At 43.8% G+C, this 22,709-nt stretch overlaps 1 protein-coding gene across 6 annotated transcripts in view; it reads left to right on the top strand.

Moving 5' to 3' along the window:
- Nucleotides 1-22,709, top strand: part of PKNOX2 (PBX/knotted 1 homeobox 2) — a 293,301-nt gene that overhangs the window by 193,550 nt on the left and 77,042 nt on the right. For 5 of the 6 annotated variants that reach the window (XM_044281991.1, XM_044281995.1, XM_044281992.1 and 2 more), the window contains one exon: nt 12,277-12,386. The exons of the other annotated variant lie outside the window; for it this stretch is intronic. In XM_044281991.1, coding sequence (XP_044137926.1) covers nt 12,300-12,386 — 87 coding nt within the window. In that variant the 5' untranslated portion in view covers nt 12,277-12,299. The remainder of the gene's footprint in view (nt 1-12,276; nt 12,387-22,709) is intronic. 6 annotated transcript variants of the gene reach the window in all.

Consider the following 22,709-nt stretch of genomic DNA (forward strand, 5'->3'; position numbering starts at 1 on the left):
ATGTAACTAGCTGGTGGGAGGAGCTATACACTAGCTGGGTGTTGTTAGGGGCAGTGCTGGAGCTTTCTGGTGGCACAGAAAAGAGGAAGTGCATCATGGGTTTGGTTAGATACAGCAACAGGAAGTGCTAAATGCAGAGTGAAAACAGGTCAGGGACGCCCAGACAAAAAAAAAAAAAAAAGCATGAGGAAGATGTACATGAGATAAGCATCTACATGAACATATCTGTTAAAAAACAAAGGGAATCCTGGAAAACCCCTTTAAGAGACAGGTAGCGTTTCTCTTGTGTATTGAGCATGCGCTACTTTGCATATTGTATGCCTGTCCTTTCTCCCCTTGCACTATGTATATATACATATCTATCTATCTATCTATATATATATATATATATATATACACACAGTATATACAAAAACCTTTGAATTTCCATGCACTCCTAGGGATTAATAACCCAGCTCCTCAGCATCTCTCCTTGTGTACAATAAATGAATATTGTGCAGTTTCCCTCCACCTGAGCCACATGAGAGTAATAAATACCCTGGCCTGAAATTTATGGTAATCCCAGAACCAATATTTCTTTTCTTTCTTGATTAGAAATCACTTGCTCCAGCCGGGCTGTGTCTTCATCTGCAATTACTGTTTGATTATTTCAGCTCGGGGTTTGTGGGAAGCGCCGGTCGCCCAGCTTTGCCTCCGTGTTGTGCCTCCAGTAAAACAAACACATGCCATTATCCCTGCTTGGTGACTGCCACCGACATGTTGCAAAACAATCTCTGTTGATTGCACACAAGTCGCCTGTGGAGTGAGCACCGGCTTTCGTCATCTTTTTTTTGGAAGGGGCAATAACCACTTCATCTTTATGTACATATAAAATATATATATATATATATATATATATATATATATGTGTATATATATTATATATAGCCTTTAGGTGGTTGAGGGGGAGGAAAGAAATGAGCACCGTACAATTATTGAATGAGAGAAGTGACATATTGTTAACTCTCACTTTGCTAGCTGTTCATGGGTGGCTCCAGAAGTTCCTGTTTTTATCTAGACATTGGTCTAAAGTTGATCAAACAATATTTGTTGGGTAAAATATAATAGAGAACGATCATTTTAGCTGACACATCCGATCGTCATCATGGAAAGTCGGCCATGTTTAAAATTCTCCTTCAATAGTCAGAAGGCCACAATCTTTCTGTGAAAGAACGTTCCCAGACAGATCATTCATTCTTCTCCAGGTGTCAATGAACATGTGTGTATAGTATGGACTAAAATGTGTATGGCTGCATCTGCATAGCGATTATTCACCAGATGATCATTCGTTCAAAGGTTGTTGACCCACCTTTCTTATTGAGTGTCTATATAGTAGAAGTGGATGCTGTTAGCTGAAATGATATCAAAAGCAGCGCGACTGCACACTAACCACTTCTCCAAGAATAAAAGTCAAAATCCCCTCCGTTTTGGATTCTTTTCCCTAAGACCGCATTCATGGACAACCCCTTTTAGGTCAAGGAATCTCTCATGTACAGTACATTGTGTTTCTCATCTATATTGGTTTCCCTCTGAAATCAGTGGGCAGTGTTCCTCTACTTCAGCCCTCGCGGCTAGGGTTGCCACCTTTCCCAACAAAAAATACCGGGCAAGTTAAGCCACACCCCAAAGGGGGTGTGGTTGTGGGGGCATGGCTTAACACAGGGGTGTGAAGTCGCTGTCATACTGTGGCTCCCCAGGAATATTAAAGCCCCCATTAGCGCCCCCAGTAATAGTAATGCCCCCATTAGCGCCCCCAGTAATAGTAATGCCCCATTAGTGCCCCCTCAGTAATAGTAATGCTCCCATTAGTGTGCCCCAGTAAGAGTAATGGCCCTATTAGTGCGCCCCAGAATGAATTATGCCCCCTATTTTTGCCCCCCAGTAAGAATAATGCCCCCAGTAAGAGTAATGCCCCCATTAGTGCCACCCATTAAGAAAAATGCCCCCATTAGTGACCCCCAGTTAGAGTAATGTGGCCCTTATCCCCCGGCACACTGACTGTAGAGTGTTGTGTGAGAGTCCAGCTTTCCTGGGCCCGGTAACGAAGATCGGGGGAGAGGGGAGGTGATAGGAAAGGAGCGCAGCAGAAGAGCTGGGGACGGGAGGAGCACAGGCCCTTGACTCGTCTCATTGTTATCCGGCCTGATCTGGGAGGTAGAGCGGCTCAGTCCCGGCGCGGCCGCCATGCTATGGGGCGAGGGTTTGCTGCTCTCCTTCAGCATCGTCTTCGTGCTCCTGCTCCTGACCATGTGCAGCCCCCAGCTCTCCGGCTTCCAATCCATCCTGACCGCGGCCTCGTCCTCTTTAGGTTCGAGCCGGTGCCGGCCGCTCACAGCTCGCCGTCGCTCACTCACCGCCAGCTGTCAGGACCGTGAGCGAGCAAGTCAGACAGTCTGCACTGCAGTTTGAAATTAATCCTGTGCCTGGGTCTGAGAAAGGCTTGTACCCGGGCACAGGATTACAAACCCGGACTGTCCGGGTCATTCCCGTATGGGTGGCAACCCTACTCGCGGCCCACCTGCTGGTCATGTTTTCAGGATTTCCTTAGTATTGAGCAGATTATATAATAAGTGTCCATGCATCAGGACTTACCACCGGTATTCATTCTGTAGAGTATTCTCAAATCATGACCAGCAGGTGGTCCCTGGGGAGTTGAGGATCACTGAGTTAGATAATGAAATACAGTCCCACCCTTCATATACAGTTCAGCATTGAAAACAGTGACCCATATTTACTAATGTGGCATGAATTCTGGCATAAATTTGTCACATTTTTTGTGTAATATGGCTTATCTCATTGTAGACATATTTAGAAAGCAAGTAAGCCAACAGAATAGTCCACCTGCAGAGGGTACGAGTCTTAGCGGGAAAGGAGCTTGGATGCATTATTTTATGTTTGGCATAAAATTCTGTCACAAAGTAAATAAACCAGTAGTTGGTCAGAGAAAAATATCCCTGCACCACATTAATCATCCAGCCTAAGCCCCGTGATAAATCTGGTGAATCTTTAGACTGCCTATCTAAGTTTGCACTGGCTACATTTTGGACAGTATTAGTAAATCTGCCTGCAGTGTACAATTGGCACTCATACACATCCAGTGTGAAAGTGTCACAATAACAGGCCCTTTTTTCATTGCCATTTATTTTAGGTTGCATAATTTACTAGGTTATCAGTTAGTGAACATTAGAAACCTCACTTTGTGGCCAATGGGTAGCTTGCATCCTAGGGTTTCCTTCTGGACTTTCTTAAATAGAGTGCTGACTACCTAAATCACTATGCTCTCATCCATGAGACTGGAGAGCTGAGGCAGACGTTAGATCAGGGGTGGCCAACCTTACAGATACAAAGAGCCAGAAAAAACAAACGTATTACCGCCAGGAACCACAAGCTATACATTTACACAAATATGCGTGCATACGACCGTATTACTGCAATTTAGTTTTCAAACTTTTAAAAGTGTATTTAAACCACCTTTCCTACCTGTAATGTAGACAGCTTTAGTGAGACTTCTGGCAATCTTTGTTTTTCACAATGTGTTTTAATGTTTCTCAGATGACCGCCCCATGCTCAGATGACCTCTCTATGCTCAGATGACCGCCCCATGCTCAGATGACCGCCCCATGCTCAGATGACCGCCCCATGCTCAGATGACCTCTCTATTCTCAGATGACCGCCCCATGCTTAGATGACCTCTCTATGCTCAAATGACTGCCCCATGCTTAGATGACCTCTCTATGCTCAGCTCAGATGACCGCCCCATGCTTAGATGACCGCCCCATGCTTAGATGACCGCCCCATGCTCAGATGACCACCCCATGCTCAGATGACCGCCCCATGCTCAGATGACCGCCCCATGCTCAGATAACCGCCACATGCTCAGATGACCGCACATGCTCAGATGACCGCCCCATGCTCAGATGACCGCCACATGCTCAGATGACCGCCCCATGCTCAGATGACCGCCCCATGCTCAGATGACTGCCCCATGCTTAGATGACCTCTCTATGCTCAGATGACCTCTCTATGCTCAGATGACCGCCCCATGCTCAGATGACCTCTCTATGCTCAGATGACCACCCCATACTTAGATGACCTCTCTATTCTCAGATGACCGCCCCATGCTTAGATGACCTCTCTATGCTCAGATGACTGCCCCATGCTTAGATGACCTCTCTATGCTCAGATTACTGCCCCATGCTTAGATGACCTCTCTATGCTCAGCTCAGATGACCGCCCCATGCTTAGATGACCGCCCCATGCTTAGATGACCGCCCCATGCTCAGATGACCACCCCATGCTCAGATGACCACCCCATGCTCAGATGACCGCCTCATGCTCAGATGACCGCCCCATGCTCAGATAACCGCCACATGCTCAGATGACCACACATGCTCAGATGACCGCCCCATGCTCAGATGACCGCCACATGCTCAGATCACCGCCCCATGCTCAGATGACCGCCCCATGCTCAGATAACCGCCACATGCTCAGATGACCGCACATGCTCAGATGACCGCCCCATGCTCAGATGACCACCACATGCTCAGATGACCGCCCCATGCTCAGATGACCGCCCCATGCTCAGATGACCTCTCTATGCTCAGATGACTGCCCCATGCTTAGATGACCTCTCTATGCTCAGATGACTGCCCCATGCTCAGATGACCTCTCTATGCTCAGATGACCGCCCCATGCTCAGATGACCTCTCTATGCTCAGATTACCACCCCATACTTAGATGACCTCTCTATTCTCAGATGACCGCCCCATGCTTAGATGACCTCTCTATGCTCAGATGACCGCCCCATGCTTAGATGACCTCTCTATGCTCAGATGACTGCCCCATGCTTAGATGACCTCTCTATGCTCAGCTCAGATGACCGCCCCATGCTTATATGACCGCCCCATGCTTATATGACCGCCCCATGCTCAGATGACCGCCCCATGCTCAGATGACCCCCCTATGCTCAGATAACCGCCACATGCTCAGATGACCGCACATGCTCAGATGACCGCCCCATGCTCAGATGACCGCCACATGCTCAGAGGACCGCCCCATGCTCAGATGACCGCCCCATGCTCAGATGACCGCCCATGCTTAGACGACCGCCCCATGTTCAGATAACCTCCCCATGCTAAGATGACCGCCCCATGCTTAGATGACCGCCCAATGCTCAGATGACCGCCACATGCTAAGATGACCGCCCATGCTTAGACGACCGCCTATATACTCGGTGGCTGATGGCGGAGATAAGCACTGCAGCTTCTCCTTCTTTGCCAGAGGGGTTGGCGGAGCTGCAGTGAATGACTGAGTCACGTGCCTGCTTTCAGCGCTCTGAGTCCTCTCAACTCTTCCACCTCGTTCCAGCCTTCCACCGCAGCGCTGACGGGGAAGGGACCCAGGACGACTGTTACTGTGTGCTGCAGGCAGCGCGTAAGTGAAGCGCTGCTGCTGCAAATTATTAATTTGCTACCTGCAAGAGAGTAGAGTAAGAGCTGGCTGCACTGTTCCTCTGCGAGCCGCAAATGAAGCTGCAAGGAGCCGCATGCGGCTCACGAGCTGCTGGTTGGCCACCCCTGCATTAGATGTTGAGGCAGATGTTCTGTCAGTCTTAGGCCTCTTTCAAACGAGCGTGACAGATTAGGTCCGGGTGCATTCAGTGAAACTTGCACCATTTTGCAAGTAAGTTCAGTCAGTTTTTTCTGCGATTGCGTTCAGTTGTTCAGTTTTTTCTGCGCGGGTGCAATTCGTTTTGATGCGTTTTTCACGCGCGTGATGAAAAACTGAAGGTTTACAAACAACATCTCTTAGCAACCATCAGTGAAAAACGCATTGCTTCTGCACCTGCTTGCGGATGCAATGCGTTTTTCACTGAAGCCCCATTCACTTCTATGGGGCCAGGGCTACGTGAAAAAGGCAGAATATAGAACATGCTGCGTTTTTCATGCAACGCAGAACTGATGCAGAAAAAAACGCTCATGTACAGAGACCCATTGAAATGAATGGGTCAGGATTCAGTGCGGGTGCAATGCGTTCACGTCATGCATTGCACCTGCGTGGAAAACTCACTCGTGTGAAAGGGGCCTTACAATATTTTAGGTGCTGTCTTACACAAGATCCTGGATTACTATAATACGCCCACAATGTAAGCATTTTAGGAGGTCATGGTTCCCTTTTGTTTCATCACTATTCTACCTAGTCACACTTAAAAAAAAATGTATAGAAACGTATACAATATTGTGGTTATAAGTATAATGCATATGTTTCAATACATTTGTGAAAAAACAGAAACGTTTAACAGATGGAAACATGTTGTCTTGCGTTTCCATCTACCTCCCATTCATTGCAATGTAAAAAATGTACGTATACATTACTATCAGTTTTTTTTTGCAGGACAGAAAAGTGTGGTATGCTACATTATCCAATCCTGCAAAAAAAAACATATGAAACATAAACAATGACAAACTGAGTCAAAAGTTGGCGCTTTTGAACTATGTTTGCCCAATTATGGTGTATGAATACGTCAAGAGATGTGAACAGCCCCTCACTGACATTTTTGTATGATTTAAAGCATACTTGTGTTTTCAAAAAAACTTTGCTTAATGGCTGTGCTTCTTTGTATAATTATATCTGTGAACAGGTCTTTTTGGGCTTCCCTAATGTCTCTTTCAGCCATATTATTCCCTGTTTCAGCTGCACAGCTAGATGTATTTCACTCAGAAGCAGGGGTAGTCTCCCTTCTGTGGATTCTGCCAGCACTGTACTGCTGTGATGTCCTGTCCCTTACTGATTTGCGAAACAAACGCAATAATATCAATAGGTATGTGTGCTGTCTATGGAAAATGCGGTTAGCACACATCTGTGAAAAATGGAAATGTGAACAAGGCTTTACTCCTGCTGTGTCATGTTCTACTTGTTTGTTGGGGCAGTTGCTATGCAGATTTCTCAAAGCTGATCCATTAGTTTGGGTCAGTTGATGACTGGTGCAGAACAACTTTGTTTAGAAAGGATTTCTTGATTTGATAGACTTTCTTTAAAAAGGTTTTCCAATATAATTTTTTTATTTCACTAAAATGTCTGGGGACAGACAGAATAATAAATAATTGTATCCTTCCCAGCCCGCTTCAATCCAGCGCCGCTGCTCTGTCCTCTTTCCCAGAATGTGGTGATTGGTGGCAGCAGTGACCTCCGTATACTGCTGCCGACAATCATTGGCTTCAGTGGTAACCGCTGATGTCAGTGATTGGCTGCAGCAGTCTTCAAGACCTCACCACTGCAGCCAATATGTCACCGACTGCAGTGGTGCTGGGGAGGTAAATGTAAGATTATTTATTATTTTGGCAGGCCCCCAGCAGTTCAGTGAAATAAAACAACATATTATGATGATTCCAAATCTGTTTGGCCTCTGCTGTGAACTTGCTGGTGACAGAGTAAGCTCTGTGAGTACGTATCCAGCAAATCCTGGCATCTAGTTCCTTGTCTAGGGCTCTTTGTATAGTTAGTTTCTTGCGTTTATTTTAATCCAGATCCTGTTTCTGTCTGTAGTTTGTTTGTGTCCTTGCTGTTGAGTCTGTCTTGCTTTGATTCCAGTTCAGTTCTGCTCTGTTTGATTTTCTGGGTCCTAGCGCTCTCCAGTTGTTCTGTTAGGGTCAGCTGTGGCCTGTTCATCTTTTACTATCTTTGTCTGCTTGATAACCTGACTGTCATCAGCATCCTCCATCTGCTCCGTTGGCTTCATCCATTTGTGCCATCATCCGTTTACCACCATCATTTTATTCCTCTCATCTATCAGCAAGTTTCTACTTCTGTATATTTGTTACCTGATAAGGTTAATACATGCCACCTAAGATGCATGCACTTTACAGTTCAGTCCTGGAGGGTTTCCGAATGCCAAGAGACACTGTTAGTACCCAGGTCCACTTCTGCAGTCTTGAAAGCCATTGGTGCCATTGCATTAATTTTTATTTCATATAAACACACTTGCATTTAGAATGTTGAAATTCCGCTGGTTGCCCCTGGAAACAGACAATGTGTTAGCCCCACCCGCTGTCAGACACATGACCTAACAGCTCCCACAATGCTCTCTATGTAGGGGACCCTACAGGGAAACTTCCCAGTGTGCTGATACCGCCTAAGCCCTCCTCGTGGCCACCAGCCATGGTAAGTAATGTTCTGAAGCTCCCCTCCTAACTCCTGAATTTAATCATATTGCCAACCTAAGGCAACTAGAGTAGGAGGACAGAACATGGCAGCTGGCCACCACGGAGGGTTAGTTTTTGGGGAGGTATTTTGTGATGCACTGTGCTATTTGGCTCCGCTGGGGTGGTATAATGTGCTACAATATGGTATTGCTGGCCCCCACTACTTGTTTGGACCCTACTACAAAATAGGGCGACTTTAAGTTTTTTCCAGGGCCACTTTAAGTTCCCAGTCCTCCCCTGACTCTATGGTAAGACTACAATTGGCGCTCACAGCCGTCGGATGTTTAAATGAACCAACAGCAATACATACCAACAGTGCATGTAAAGAACATGTGCATACTGTGTGCTCCACACGTATACATGAGGCACCCGATCCATGGGTTAGCGGAGTGCCATTTATTTATTTTACATGCGATTAAGCCTTTTCCGTTACACGGGACCTTCCCAGCCCGATGTTTGTGGAGACTATTTTCTAGCAGCTGTGTTTTGTTTACTCCATGTGTAATTTTCCAAATCTGCCATTTCCTTAACTCTTTGCAAAGTGGGAGCGGAGGAGGCAGAGGCACACGGCTGCTCTGTGCTCTGCGAACAGTGCTCAGTGTGTTCGCCTTGGCCCCTCGGAGACCTTATTTTCTGGTCTTCCACTGTGGCCCCGAACCCTCTGAATTACACCTAGTATACAGCTCTGGACGTCACCTTCTGCATTACATCGTCTCCTGTTCATCACCAGCCATCATTAACCTGTTGGTGCCCTGGTAAACATTAGCACCAGTAACAGAAACTTAATTGGTCTAATGGGTTTAATGTCAACATACTCCAATTAGCCAGTATATAATGAGCTCATTATTTTTTCTGTTGCCTTTCATACTGTGCATTAATATTTTCTTGGTAACAGAAAAGCCTTTCAGGAGTGAGTGCTATGGGGGACCTTGGACCATGTTGTGGATACCAGTTGATACCTACTCTCATTATTCCATCATAGGTGCTATTTATTAGCAGTTTTCCTTTGATATGTAGCATAGTTTTATTTGATCTAGTCATACTTGCATCAGGTTCACACCAGGTTCACATCCGTTATTTGAAAAAATGACTATAATGGGGTTCGTCAGGTTTCCGTTTCCGTCATGGTGGCCACAATTTATTTATTCAAAATAGATCTGAGTGCCGCACTATTTTGTTTGGCTTTTTTTTTTTTTTTTTTTACTGAATATGCAATGGAGTCTTCAGCCCCAAACCCTAAGCTCTTTTCCGTCAGGCTTTAGTTTTTTTTAAAGTTTTTTTATTACAGCTAGAACAATGTAGCATGTTGCAACAAAAACTAAGAAAACGAATCCATTACAAGTCTGTAAATAAGTAAATGGATCTATCAAATGCCTCAAAACTGATCATAATGGATCAGCCATATACCACATGGAATCACCTCCAAAAGAAGGTGAAAATAGGGAGATAAAACTTAACTTTTACTAGTATTTAATATAAAATAGCTACACCGTGGTATGACATACACAAACACCCAAAAATATATATATATAAAGAAAAATATACGTCCAAATCAGCATACCAATCAATTATCTCAAGCGGGGCACATTTTCAGCTCTGCTTAAAAAAATTGGAAACTTCTTGCCAATATTGAAATGTGCAGGCAAGATAATTCAAACAGAGGAAGGTGCGGTCCCAGAGGATGTAGAAGACTTGGTATCTGGTCAGCCACTGTGGTAGATAGGCACAAGGGTGTGCTAGCCCTAACGACAGGTGGTAGGGGGCTAGAAAATACCCTGCCTATCTACACAGAGCACCTGCTCCAACAGGGGCTACCCCATCTGGAAACCTGTCCCAAAACCTGGGCAGTATCCCTGGTAATCCCTAAACATGGATCCCGACGTGCCACGTTTCTTCTGATAACTTGTCAGGGGAAACTTGGTAAGGGTATCAAACACAATATATATGCAGGGTAACAAGAAATTTCGGTCCCAAAATACTTAATCAATACAAAGATGGGAACAAGTAAAATGGACAAAAGTATAAAACAGGGAGGGCCCCTGGTCAGTGGACCTTAACTCAATATGTCCCTCATTTAATACAACCCGGCCATTGGGGCCGAGATGTTGGCATTGCCAACATATGGGGGTTGATATGGGGGTTCATCTATCAGCAAGGTGTGGTGCCAAGTGTGGCGATTTTAAATGTCTGCACTGCGCATGCTTCTCCAGCGAACCCGCCTCTCTGGTCATGTGAACAAGTGCCCCGCTTGAGATAATTTATTGTCATGCTGATTTGGACACATATTTTTCTTAGATACTAGTAAAAGTTAAGTTTTATCTCCCTATCTTCACCTTCTTTTGGAGGTGGTTCGGTGTGGGGAGTATTATTTGGGAACTTGCAAATTCCGTTCCCCTCTATAGTTGTTTATGTGGATCCACCATAACCTTCATGGATCCTGTAAAACTGGAAAACTTGATGCCAAGGTGAACAGTGCCTAAATGATTCAGAATATTCACACCTGTTTGTAAGTGGGTCAGTTTTTAACATGTAGCCCTCGTTCCTTACTTGGTACCCCAGAAGGATGCAGTAATGGAGGCAGACACAGCTGGTGCACAAAGGGTGATGTTGACTCACAATGGCACTTGGTTTGGAGATTACAGTCTCAAATGGGTACACACCTTAGCGGTTACAAGACTTTGTGTGCAGAGTGGCAGTTAGGGTTCTGCCACACATTCAGTTTTTTTAAATGCAGTTTTTGAATCAAAATGCTGGAGTGGATCATAAAAGGAGAGAAAGTATAAAGGAAAGATACGACTTATCTCTTTTTTTTTTTTTTATCCACTCCTTGTTTTTGTTTTAAACCCTGCATAAAAAAATCCTGCAGGTGGCCATACCCTTATTGTCGCTAATGGTTTCACAGCTTTATGGTTATAGCCTCTTAGGGGCACACAGTTTATTGGTTGCAGTCTCATTTCCACTCACAGAGCAACTAACAGGATTTAGTTAATAGAGGACCATGGTAGGATTGGCTCAAGTACAGGCCAAGGTTTCCAATGGCCATGGTACAGGAACATGCTGGAAGTGGTCCAAACCAATTGCAGGATACACAGAGCCTCTTCCAGTCAAGGAGAACTCTCCCTGGCAGACATGGTTCACACAGCAGTCCTGTCCAGGATCAAGGTGCTAGAAGCCATCCACAACATCTCAGCAGGGTTTACAGGGTCTCTACCTTTTCAGTGTCACATGCTGTCAACTCCTCTACAGAGAATGTCCTCTGGATCTTGGCTGAACGTTAGCACAGAACCAGTGCACCACCATGCTACTCAATCCACACACATGACCAGTTCGCAACAATAAAGGATGTTAACACAAAAAAAACATAATGAATAAACAAATCATTAGTGGCTAAATTCTGAGAGGAAAAGGTGCTAACTTTGGTGCACACCATTTTTGAAAAATATTTATCTTTTTTTTTTATGGCTTTTGCAATTTTTCACTCATGGTTGTTGTGCTGCTATTCCCCTTTAGCCCAGTTGATCCATACTAGATTATTACAACTCTACCTTTTACATGTGGAGATCTCTGTAAAAACCACAGATTTTGGAGATTGAAGCCCAGTTTTATTATTTTTTTGCATCAAAGACACTGTGCTAAAATAATTGAATATGTGATGAATGTGAAATGCGAAATCTAAATATCTACTTTTTTCTTCCATGAATTCAATTTTGTTTGAATATGTTGTGCAGTTAGTAATGCAGGGGGAAGGAATGTACTGAAGACTGGGGGGCTGGTCCTGTGTACATGTCACATTACCTACCTAGTAACTTATCTATGTCACTCCCCAATCTGTGGCCCTGGGTTCACATGATGCATCATCACGGCTCTTCCCAAACAGCTTCTGTCAAAAAATATCTCCTAATCAATTTAACAAGTTATTGGTCCATTCTATTTATTTGTGGCTAATAAATACATATATTTATATTCTTTTTTTTTTTTTTTTTTTTACCTAGAAGCTATATCTTTTAATGAAGATTAACTTTCTCCCCTTTAACAGGGCCCTAGATGTGAATCAATCCCATGATGCAACATGTGTCCCCAGCACCAGCTCTGTCAATGATGGCCACCCAGAGTGTGCCGCCACCCCCTTACCAAGAGAGCCCACAGGTGAGTGCAGACAAACATGGTGTGCTGATGAGAAAAGCTACACCATGACTGGTCAAGGACCCTACTCAAGGTCTGACCCCAATCCATCACGATGTAATATTGGACTGATGCTAAAGCTTGTCATAGACAGAAGCTTGTCAGATCCTGCCTATTGCAATGAGATCTGAGATCGTGGCCTTTGGGTGGATTGTGAATTGTCTATATAATGGGATGCTTCAAGGTCCATTTAGTGAATTCTGAAGTAAACCTACATTTCTTCAGTAATTCTACTTCCTCTTTTTTTATACTGACTCTGTGTTTTGATCCTGGATGATCTGCTGCAGTATTCAATATTTTCCAAGTTGGTGCTCTTTGGACATGCCATGATAATACATGGTCCAGGGCGGCATTGGATTGAATTACATCCCTGTAGTGTGTGCTGAGCGCACCCAACGGGAAGAACTTTAGACTCTCAAGAACAACCTTAACCATCTGCAGAGGCTGAGGTTGCTGCATTCTGCACAGATTCATCAGCAGCTGGAAGAGGTTTAGGGCTAAAAGGATTAGCTGAGAGAATCAAATACCTCAGATCTGCAGAAATAGAAGAGTTAGTTAAGTGTGAAGAGTCTAATTAAATTCACATTTTACTGCAAATAAACTCATCACAGCTGCTGAACGATGGACCCTGCCCTCCCCAGGGATTCTGAACCCATTCTCTTCCTCCTGTTTGATTCTAGAGCACCCTGGTGAAGAATTTTCCTGTCATTTGTGTAGCTCCCGCATATTCTGAAGTGCAGTACAGAAAATGGGGTAGAATTACTATTAAAAACGCATCAGAATTGTGTTGCAGAGACTGTGCACACATTTATTGTTACAGAAACGAGAAGACGCTGGGCTTTAGACAGCCCAAAATTTAGGTGTGCTATTCTGGCACAAATTCACCAACCGAATAGGTGGTAAAAAATGAGACTAGATAAAGATAAATTATCCACTGGGATAAATCTGGTATACTCTTAGACTGTCTAGCTTACGTTTTCAGTATTAGTAATTCTACCTGCAGTGGCTGGGTTTGGGGTGGCCCCAACGCGACGCTGTTCCCCCCAGACACTGTTGAGGTGTCACCATGTGTTGCTGCCCGTTGAAGGGGGTTTTAAGAGAAGAGAATCAGGTTTTGCAGTAAACTAATATGCTTCTTTACTGGAGGAACTTAAGTGCAAAATAATGCTGGAAATGCACTAAGCTGGCTTCTCCAGTCTCCTCGCTGGCAGAAGAAGGTTTTGTGCCAAGGAAAGGCCTGAGATAGCTGTCCCTCTCTCTCAGATAGCTGGTACCCTGGCCCAAGGGCTAGTGGCCCAGGGTCTGTAGTCACTTGCGCATTCTGGCAGAGTCTCTTCTACTAAACACTGGACCCTATCTGCAGACAACTATGGGCTCTAACTGCTCTCTTGTATACAGTTTCTAACTGAAGTGGAACCTTCTAGTGGGAGGGGTGGAGTGAAGAAGCACAACCTAAACAGAAATAATGTTGCATTTCCAGTCTGTCATACACTTGTATACAATACAAGTCTATGGGACTAACTAAGCAGTTCTTCCAGTCATAAACAAGTCTTCAGACGTAAACAGATCAAACCAGACAGTCAAAAGGTCATTGTATCTGTTTTTCACCTTCAAAACTTTGTATAGTCCCTTATAGTAACTGTGGAAGATTTTTTTACGTCTCCGTGCACAGATAGAAAGTCCCAAGGTCTCTCGGTATTAGCTGGCTGTGCATTAAAGGGGTTGGCCACCATACGCATAAAAAAATAAATAAAAAATGGCCCCAGATAACAACTAAAGCCAAGAGGTATTAGTATAATGAGAGATATACTGTGTATGTATAATTTTTCTAATGTGTTCAGCATAGTATGCTCCCATAGATGACAGGCTATGTGGGTAGAGCAGCTTCAAAGCGAAAGAAAAATCCCAGCACCCATCTTCAGAGGAGTGGTCACATGACATTCCTGCCAACTGTAATACCAGAGTAACAACAGCACCTCAGGTGTCATTTCATTACAGATAGAGAAGTGATTTTGGTGCCCAGGATATGGTCAAAAGGACATTAGTCTGATTTATACATTACCAATATATATCGGCACTAAACTAATAATATCAGGAGCAATTATCCTGATATATTCCTCCTATATACTGGACTACCAAACTGGCAACCACATAAGTGACTTTTTTACTTAAAAAAATGTGAATTACAGTTTCTATTTTTATTTTTAGTTTTTACCCTTATTTTTATATTCTATTTTTGAAGTTGATCAACTCCAGCAAACAATGCTTATGTGATATATTGTCTCTCTATATAGTGGATGTCTGATAGGATTAACCCTAATGTTTCAGGGAGATTAGTCACACATCCACATATTTGTATGTGCACTTTATGTTAATAATAAATCTGTATATATTTCTTTACCAGCTAACTGTTGATTATACAAACAGTGCCAGATAGCTAAGTGCCCCCCAATCGATCCTTTATCTCTACATATATATATATATATATATATGTACACACACACACATATATACATGTATATATACATACACATATATACATCTCCTCCTCCATGACGGGTACATAGTTCTCCAGGGCTTCCCTGGAGAAGGCTTGTACGATGACCTTCTTCATGTGCTTGTGCTGGCTGTCTATGTCTCTGTAGCACCATGATATGGAGGTGAGCCAGTACCCGCTTCCCCCTGGCACTATGGGGCTGCCTGGAGAAACCTTGCAGATGGTGCTATAGAGACGTAAATTCCTGCAACTGACGCTCAGAAAGTACGGACACATCTACAAGACGCATCTGTTTGGATCCGGACCGTGCGCATCAAAGGCGCTGAAAACGTGCGGCAGATCCTCCTGGGAGGAGCACAAGCTCTGGCACTGGCCGGAATCATCCTGGGGGCTGACTGCCTCTTCAATCTGTATAACAGCCAGCACAAGCACATGAAGAAACACATATATACATGTATATATTTATTAAAATTTACTTTGCTCTGTAAATTATGGCCAGGGGATCCGCTCCTACTAGGCTCCCCGCTCCGGACTCTGACAGGAATAAGCTGTACAGACAGAACAAGCAGAGTCGGAGCAGGGAGTGTGCCAGTGGCAGGGGCAGACTGGGCATGTGCTGCTCTTAGGCAGATGAAGAAAAGCAGTGCATGCGCAGTTACACTACAGGCATGGACAAGCTTTCTCTAAAGCTCCTCCATGTGGCGTGCAGCCATGGATGGATTCCGCTGCAGGGCAGAGCGGGCTCAAGGGGCATGGCTTCAGATGATAGAAAATACAGGCAGATATGCTTAATGACATATATTAGGAAATTAACTTTTTCCCTGCCTCCCACACAGTAGTAGCAAATACATGGAGAGTGGCCAACCCCTTTAACCTTTTCCACAGTGCAGTGCAGATATACTGCAATAACAGTGCAAATGAATAGGATATATTACAACAAACATATAAAATGCAGTTCAAAATCTAAAACAGTATGAGTGTAAACAATGGCATAAATCCCAGTCCAATTTAACCCTTCAAGGTGCAATAAAGTTAATGGCTTTGCATAGTAGCAATATGGGCAAATGTCCATACTCCAAAGTACCCTTGCTCCAGGGCACTACATACCCCAGAGTATCCACTTCCATAAGTCCCTTCAGACAATATAATCTCCTTATTTTAGGCACGTGCACACACTTTTATGGGAGGCTAATTCACCTATTAGGATCTTATTTGGAGTATAGAAAACAAAAAACACCAGGGCAGACTTAAACCCAGGACCCGTGAGCTGCAAGACAACCGTCCAAACAATTGGTATACATTTATCAATAGTGTCCTATGAGCAGCACTTCGTTATAGACACATAGGCCAACTCATGGCTGTAGTAGAAAAAATCAGCACAAGTCAATAATAAATTTGGCTCCGCTTTTCCCATGTGAAGCACTTTCTTTAAAATCTATCACAGGATGAAATTAAGCATTGAGCAACTGGACATCACCTGCACCATTTTTAAATGCACGTATCCAACTCTGTTGAAATTAGAACTGGCAAAACATCCATATGGTACTGGGGTACTTGTTGTAATCTTAATTTCATATGGATATATAAAACATACTGTACTCAGTAAGCAACGTGTGACATCTGAAAGTAGACTGTATAGAAGGACCAATGGATCTCTAATGATAAAATCACAGAAACAATTCAACTTGTTAAAAAAAATAACCGGACGGCTGCACCCAACAGGGTAATATAGTCCATGACATTCATTGAAAAAGCAAAAACTCATGTCTGGCTTTTTTAAGATCCTTCTAGACCAGGGATCAGCAACCTCCGGCATTACAGCTGTTGTTATACTACAATTCCCAGCATGCTCCATTCACATCTATGGGAGTTTTCGACAACAGCTGAGTTAGTGTGCATGTTGGGAATTGTAGTTTCACAACAGCTGGAGTGCCGAAAGTTGCTGATCCCTGTTCTAAGCCATAATTTGTGCCTAGTATATTTAAAATCTAAAATAAATGGAACAAGAACCTTGATGAAATACCAAGCCCCCACTGGGACAGTATCTCTAAGGCTGGGGCTGCATGGTAAAGATGCTGCAGAAATGACCCCAAAATCACAAAAAGCCAACACTGCTGGATTTATTTGCGATTCTTGGGTCACAGTAAGGCTAGTTTCACACTAGCGTTCGGCTGTCCGCTCGTAAGCTCCGTTTGAAGGGGCTCACGAGCGGACCCGAACGCTTCCGTCCAGCCCTGATGCAGTCTGAATGGATGCGGATCCGCTCAGACTGCATCAGTCTGGCGGCGTTCAGCCTCCGCTCCGCTCAGCAGGCCGACACGGGTGTCCGCCTGGCCGTGCGGAGGCGTGCGGATCCGTCCAGACTTACAATGTAAGTCAATGGGGACGGATCCGTTTGAAGATGCCACAATATGGCTCAATCTTCAAACGGATCCGTCCCCCATTGACTTTCAATGTAAAAGTCTGGACGGATCCGCTCAGGCTAATTTCACACTTAGCCATTTTTTGCCAATATAATGCAGACGGATCCGTTCTGAACGGAGCCACCGTCTGCATTAATATGAGCGGATCCGTTCAGAACGGATCCGATCGAACGCTAGTGTGAAAGTAGCCTAACCCCAAGGCTTCTGCAGATTATAATCACAGGATCACTCAACTCATGTTTGTACACAGACTTTACAATCTAGCTAGATTTATTTTCTAGTATCATAAGACAAATAATTGTCCATTGCTGATGCCGGAAGCCAATTGGTGGTAATAATTTACCTGGAGTTCCCCGAAGCTGATGAAATTCTACGAGGATATAACATATATTTTTCATACAAAGATCTCACTTGATCCCAGATAATGTTTCTTAGGGGATGCATCTAATAAGGATGGCGGAACCATCCACAGACAAATACAGTTCCACCATACGTATTTCCTTATTTGTGGCCCATAATGTTACCACCCAGCTTTGGATTTTTGGTAACTTCCCTACTTTTAAGCTTTGGCTTGCTCTGAGAAAGAATTTTACACTAGAATTGTGACCCAATTTTAGTGCCAACTGTATTTTAGGCCACACCCATTTCCCCCTAAGCCTACCCTTTTTTCAGTCAGACATGCCCCCTTGGCAAGCTAGGTGCAATGGATTTTTCTAAAATTAGATATGCCAAATTGCGCCAATTTGTAGTACACATATGACAGGGTCTAGATGCAGTCACATTATTATAATTAGACCAATTTGCCTAAAGCAGGAAGTAAACTGTAGAATAAAAGATCTGCCAGAACCTGCCTGTGTTGTTCCATATACACGCAGTGGGTGACAACAACAGATCTTTATAATCCTGTGTGATGTACAGTTGTCACAGAGAGATCTCTAGGGTTGGGCCACCTTTAGATGACATGTGGCTATTGCTACAGTCATCTTATCCAACCCTTCCTTTATTTCTGGTGTGATACTTGCAATATGGAAAATGTGGAATATCCACAAAAACAGGTTGTGTGTGTGTCTTTGAGGGGAAAGAGGGTAAAATGTAATTGCGCTAAACGATTTGTTTGGTTTGAAATGACCTGGCTGATTCCAACCTTAGACCTCATTGACACGTCCATGGCGGCAAGATGGTCAGTGGTTCATCCGTGAAAATGTTTGTGAGGAATCTGTGTTTGGTCCGTGTGTCTGAATTTCCCCTCTGTGTGTGTCATCCGTATTCCACAGACAATACTAGGCTGAAAATTACTTTCCAAAACATCTTCTACCAATGGTCCATGAAAACCACAGACCAACCAAGGATGGCATCTGTGTTGTGTCCGTAGTTTCCACAGACCTATAGACTTTAATGTGCATGAGGGATCTGTACTTATGGGCAAAATAGGGGGTGCTTCCGTGGTGTCACCTTCCGTGTAAATACACACATTAAAGTCAACGGATACCTGAGAGGTCCATGGAGACCACTGACAGCACACATTTGCGAATCACTGACGTGTGAAACAGGTCTTACCTAGCGTTAAACATCAAAATGAAGGTATCAAGTGTCTTCCTCATCAGAATTTGTACCATTTCCTGATATTTCTGAGCTGTTGCAAATTAACACTGATTTTCTCATTATTAAGCCTCTCTCTCTCATTTGCATGGCCATTTACATAGCATCGCTTGCTGTTTTTAGTGATAAATATTCATAAACACGTTTCTGTGCATTTGTATGGGTAAAGGTCACATTGTAACAAATTGTATCCTGTATCCGGGCTCTGCGAGCGAGGCAACCGATGCCCAATGTAATAGTATTTAATGTCAAGTGGTCGTACAGGTAAATAACCATACGAAATGACGCTTACAACAGCAGATTACCATAGATATTATATTAGATAGAATTCTCGACTTGGTGGTTACTAGATATGTTTATAACATTGGGGTACAGTTTTAAAAAATAATTGCAGACAGCTTTATGGCTATTTCGCATCCTTGGGTGAACCTGTTTCCATCAATTTTTCAATCAGTTTGCATCCGTTATTAACGGTCGCTAAAAACGGATGAATTTCATTGGCTTTTATTTTAACCCCAACCCCTGCAGTGCCTTCAGAATATATTTTGGTCTCCACAGTGCCCTCAGTATAAATAATTTCCCTCTGTAGTGCCCCCAGGACATATAATGACCACCATAGTGTGCCCCGTATATATAATTCCCCCCATACCCTGTAGGGCCAACAAATAAAAGAAAATGACTCACCTCACTGCAGGCATGCAGGAGAACACCTGTTCTTGCTCCACACTGGAGGCATCAGGACCTGACATTCCAAGCATGATCATCTGATGCTACATCAGGTCCTGCTGCCTCCAGTGCAAATCAAAAGCAAGTGTTCCCGTGTGTGCCTGTGGTTAGGTGAGTTTTGTTTTTTACATAGTGTATCCAAATTGAATGGCCGATAGAAGGCTGCACCTCTGTCTAAACGACCATTCAAAACAGACCTATTGATTCAGTGGGATTCATCTGGCCATCAAGGCCACAAATAGTACATGGAAGTGTGTTATTCACTGGCCATTAAAAAAATTGCCATATGAATGGTCCCATAGACTGCAATGGTTCTGAAAACAGCCATGTCTGTCATACCGACATGGCAGGACCAGTCGTATATTGTATAAGACAACTCTTGTGCAGAACTTGCATAGGGCCATGGACCATATATTTTTTTATTTGTACAAATTTTTGCAGACAAAATCTCTTTTTTTCAATATGCCCCTCAAACAATGGTATTTTTAAATGGTCTTATGATTCAGTAGCGATTTGTTCTATCCTGTAAGTAGCATGCTTCTGGCTGCAATTAAAACCTGGTCAAAACCATATTTATCAAATATGCTTCACATGTAAAAACTGAGACCTCAATGAAAACCCTAGCAAAAACTGCATACATTTTTTTCTTCTGATGCACCTACTGCACCATCTGAATACTCCCTAAGGGCTCTATTACACACTATTTTTTCAGCATTTTTAAACACTTGTAAAATCACTATAAATTTCAAGTGTTTTTCATTGTCTTTCTTTTTACAACAGTTTTGGGTGACAATTTTTATTACGAACCTGCTTTTTTTCTGGTGTCCTATCGAGAAGTCCATGAGAAGAATATGTCATACCCAGAGCATGTTGACCCCCAAAACACTTCAAAAACACCACCTCTCCATTCAAATGGTGGAACATGTGGCCCATTCTTGTGATTATTTGGCCAAAGTGTTTTTTGGTCCAAAAAATTGACAAAGAAGACTGTTTAAAAGAAATGTAGTGTAACATAAGGATGGCATTTCAGCTTTCTCCTCTTTAGAAAGAAATCTACTAGCCTAAAATTCACTAAAAATATCTGAATGCCCTGGTTGCCCTGTGTTTGGTACCCCTCATCGCTCAACCAATTGTCTATGTTCCAGGTTACCAAAAGAAAGCTCTTCAAATGAAGGACTTGGTGGCTTTGGTGTCCTGGACCACGCATGCATTGTGCATTTGTTTTAATACCAGTTCATCCGTTATACAATTGTATTGAGTTCTTGTAACATTTTAATTCGGATATTTTCTAGTAATGTGACCCTATGTATGCATCCTCCATATTAATAAGCAAGGGCCATCACCTAGTTAATTCCATTTGTATGGTTTGACTTTCCCCAGCTGGATGGATTACACAAGAGGTCAGTCTTAAAGCTTCCACTTTCCTTATTTTTGATCCAGCTGATATGAAATAAAGATTTATTTCAGGAAGGAGAAATCTATTTAGAGATAAACTGTTTTGCTTGCAGCCGTAACAATGGAGCGAAGCGCTTGCTGAATTGGCCCCCAGCAGCTCTATAAATCTGAAGCATCACCGTCCTTCCCAGAGCAAGATGCAATAACAACGTCTCAGCTGGTGGTTGTTTTGAAGCTGGGAGCTGACTGGTTCCAGATTTACATTTTCATTGCGTTGGGTCGCTGCTCCTTTTATCTCCGCTGCCTCTGTCCTTTTCAATTAGAGTTCCGATAAACGAGGAAAGGAAGGCTTTCATGCAGGTCTGAGGTGTGCTGCATATCACACTATGAAGATTGCGCTCAGATTGGAATAATCGCCCACATATGGCCAAAAATATAGAACAGAGCGAGCTTAGAAACAAATCTGCAAGCGCCAGGTGGCGTGTTTACCAGTCCGACGTAATTACTTTATCTCAAGGGAGTTTTAGGACTTATCTCGGTGACCTTGTCTCTTGTGCACGCTACAAATGAGCGTTTCTTGGCTATTCTGTATCTTTTGCATACATCTGATGGGATTTTTCAAGCCCCCTGTGCCAGGAAAGTGGTGCCAAAAAGTTGCAAATTTGCAACTTTTTCCCCTTTTACAGTGACCACTTTTCTAAAATGTGGGCGAGAGGAGGTGTGGCCTAAGCAGCCTGATGGATTTACCAATAGCTGACAGCAAGGAGGCTGTCTTACATTTAGAGCTGGCACTGGATGTGCCGAAATTATGGAGAGGCCTGCACCTCTTTATAACTTCAGATGATCCACCTCCAGCTCAGGGCTTTATTAAAGGGATTCTGTCACCAGATTTAACCCTATTAAGTTAGCTGACATTATGTGATGTGCTAATGTCAGCTAAACCTAACTAGCCTATTCCTACTTTTTATCTATACACCAGAAATCTAACTTTTATAATATGCTAATTAGCCTCTAGGAGCGGGGGGTTGGGGGGCGTTGTTCCTGCTCCTAGAGGTTCCGTTCTCCCTCCTTTGTCGCCTCCCTCCAAGTCCTGGTTGACAGGGCCAAGCAGCGTTCGCATCTGTCTGCTCTGGTGAAATCTCGCACCATTCAGTATTCGGTGCAGGCGCGGTGAAGAAGCTGGCAGCCTGCGAGCGTCTTTCCCTCACCGTGCCTGTGCCGAATGCTGAACGGTGCGAGAATGCACCAGAGCACAGGGCTGGCAGACAGATGCGAGCGCTGCCTGGCCCTGTCAACCAGGACTTGAGGGGAGGCGACAAAGGTGGGAGAACGGAACCTCTAGGAGCAGGAACAACGCCCCTTCCCCCCCCCCCCCCCCCCCCCCGCTCCTAGAGGCTAATTAGCATATTATAAAAGTTAGATTTCTGGCGTAACGGGGGCATAGATAAAAGTAGGAATAGGCTAGTTAGGTTTAGCTGACATTAGCACATCACTAATGTCAGCTAGCTTAATAGGGTTAAATCTGGTGACAGAAACCCTTTAAGACCGGAGTCTAAAACACCAGTCTTAATAAATGTGCCCCATAAATTATAAACAGATTTCTGTGCATTTCCACACCAAATATTGTGGATTTGGCGCAGATCTCAC

The sequence above is a fragment of the Bufo gargarizans genome, chromosome 2 (genome assembly GCF_014858855.1).
Source record: "Bufo gargarizans isolate SCDJY-AF-19 chromosome 2, ASM1485885v1, whole genome shotgun sequence".
In the NCBI taxonomy this organism is placed as follows: domain Eukaryota; kingdom Metazoa; phylum Chordata; class Amphibia; order Anura; family Bufonidae; genus Bufo; species Bufo gargarizans.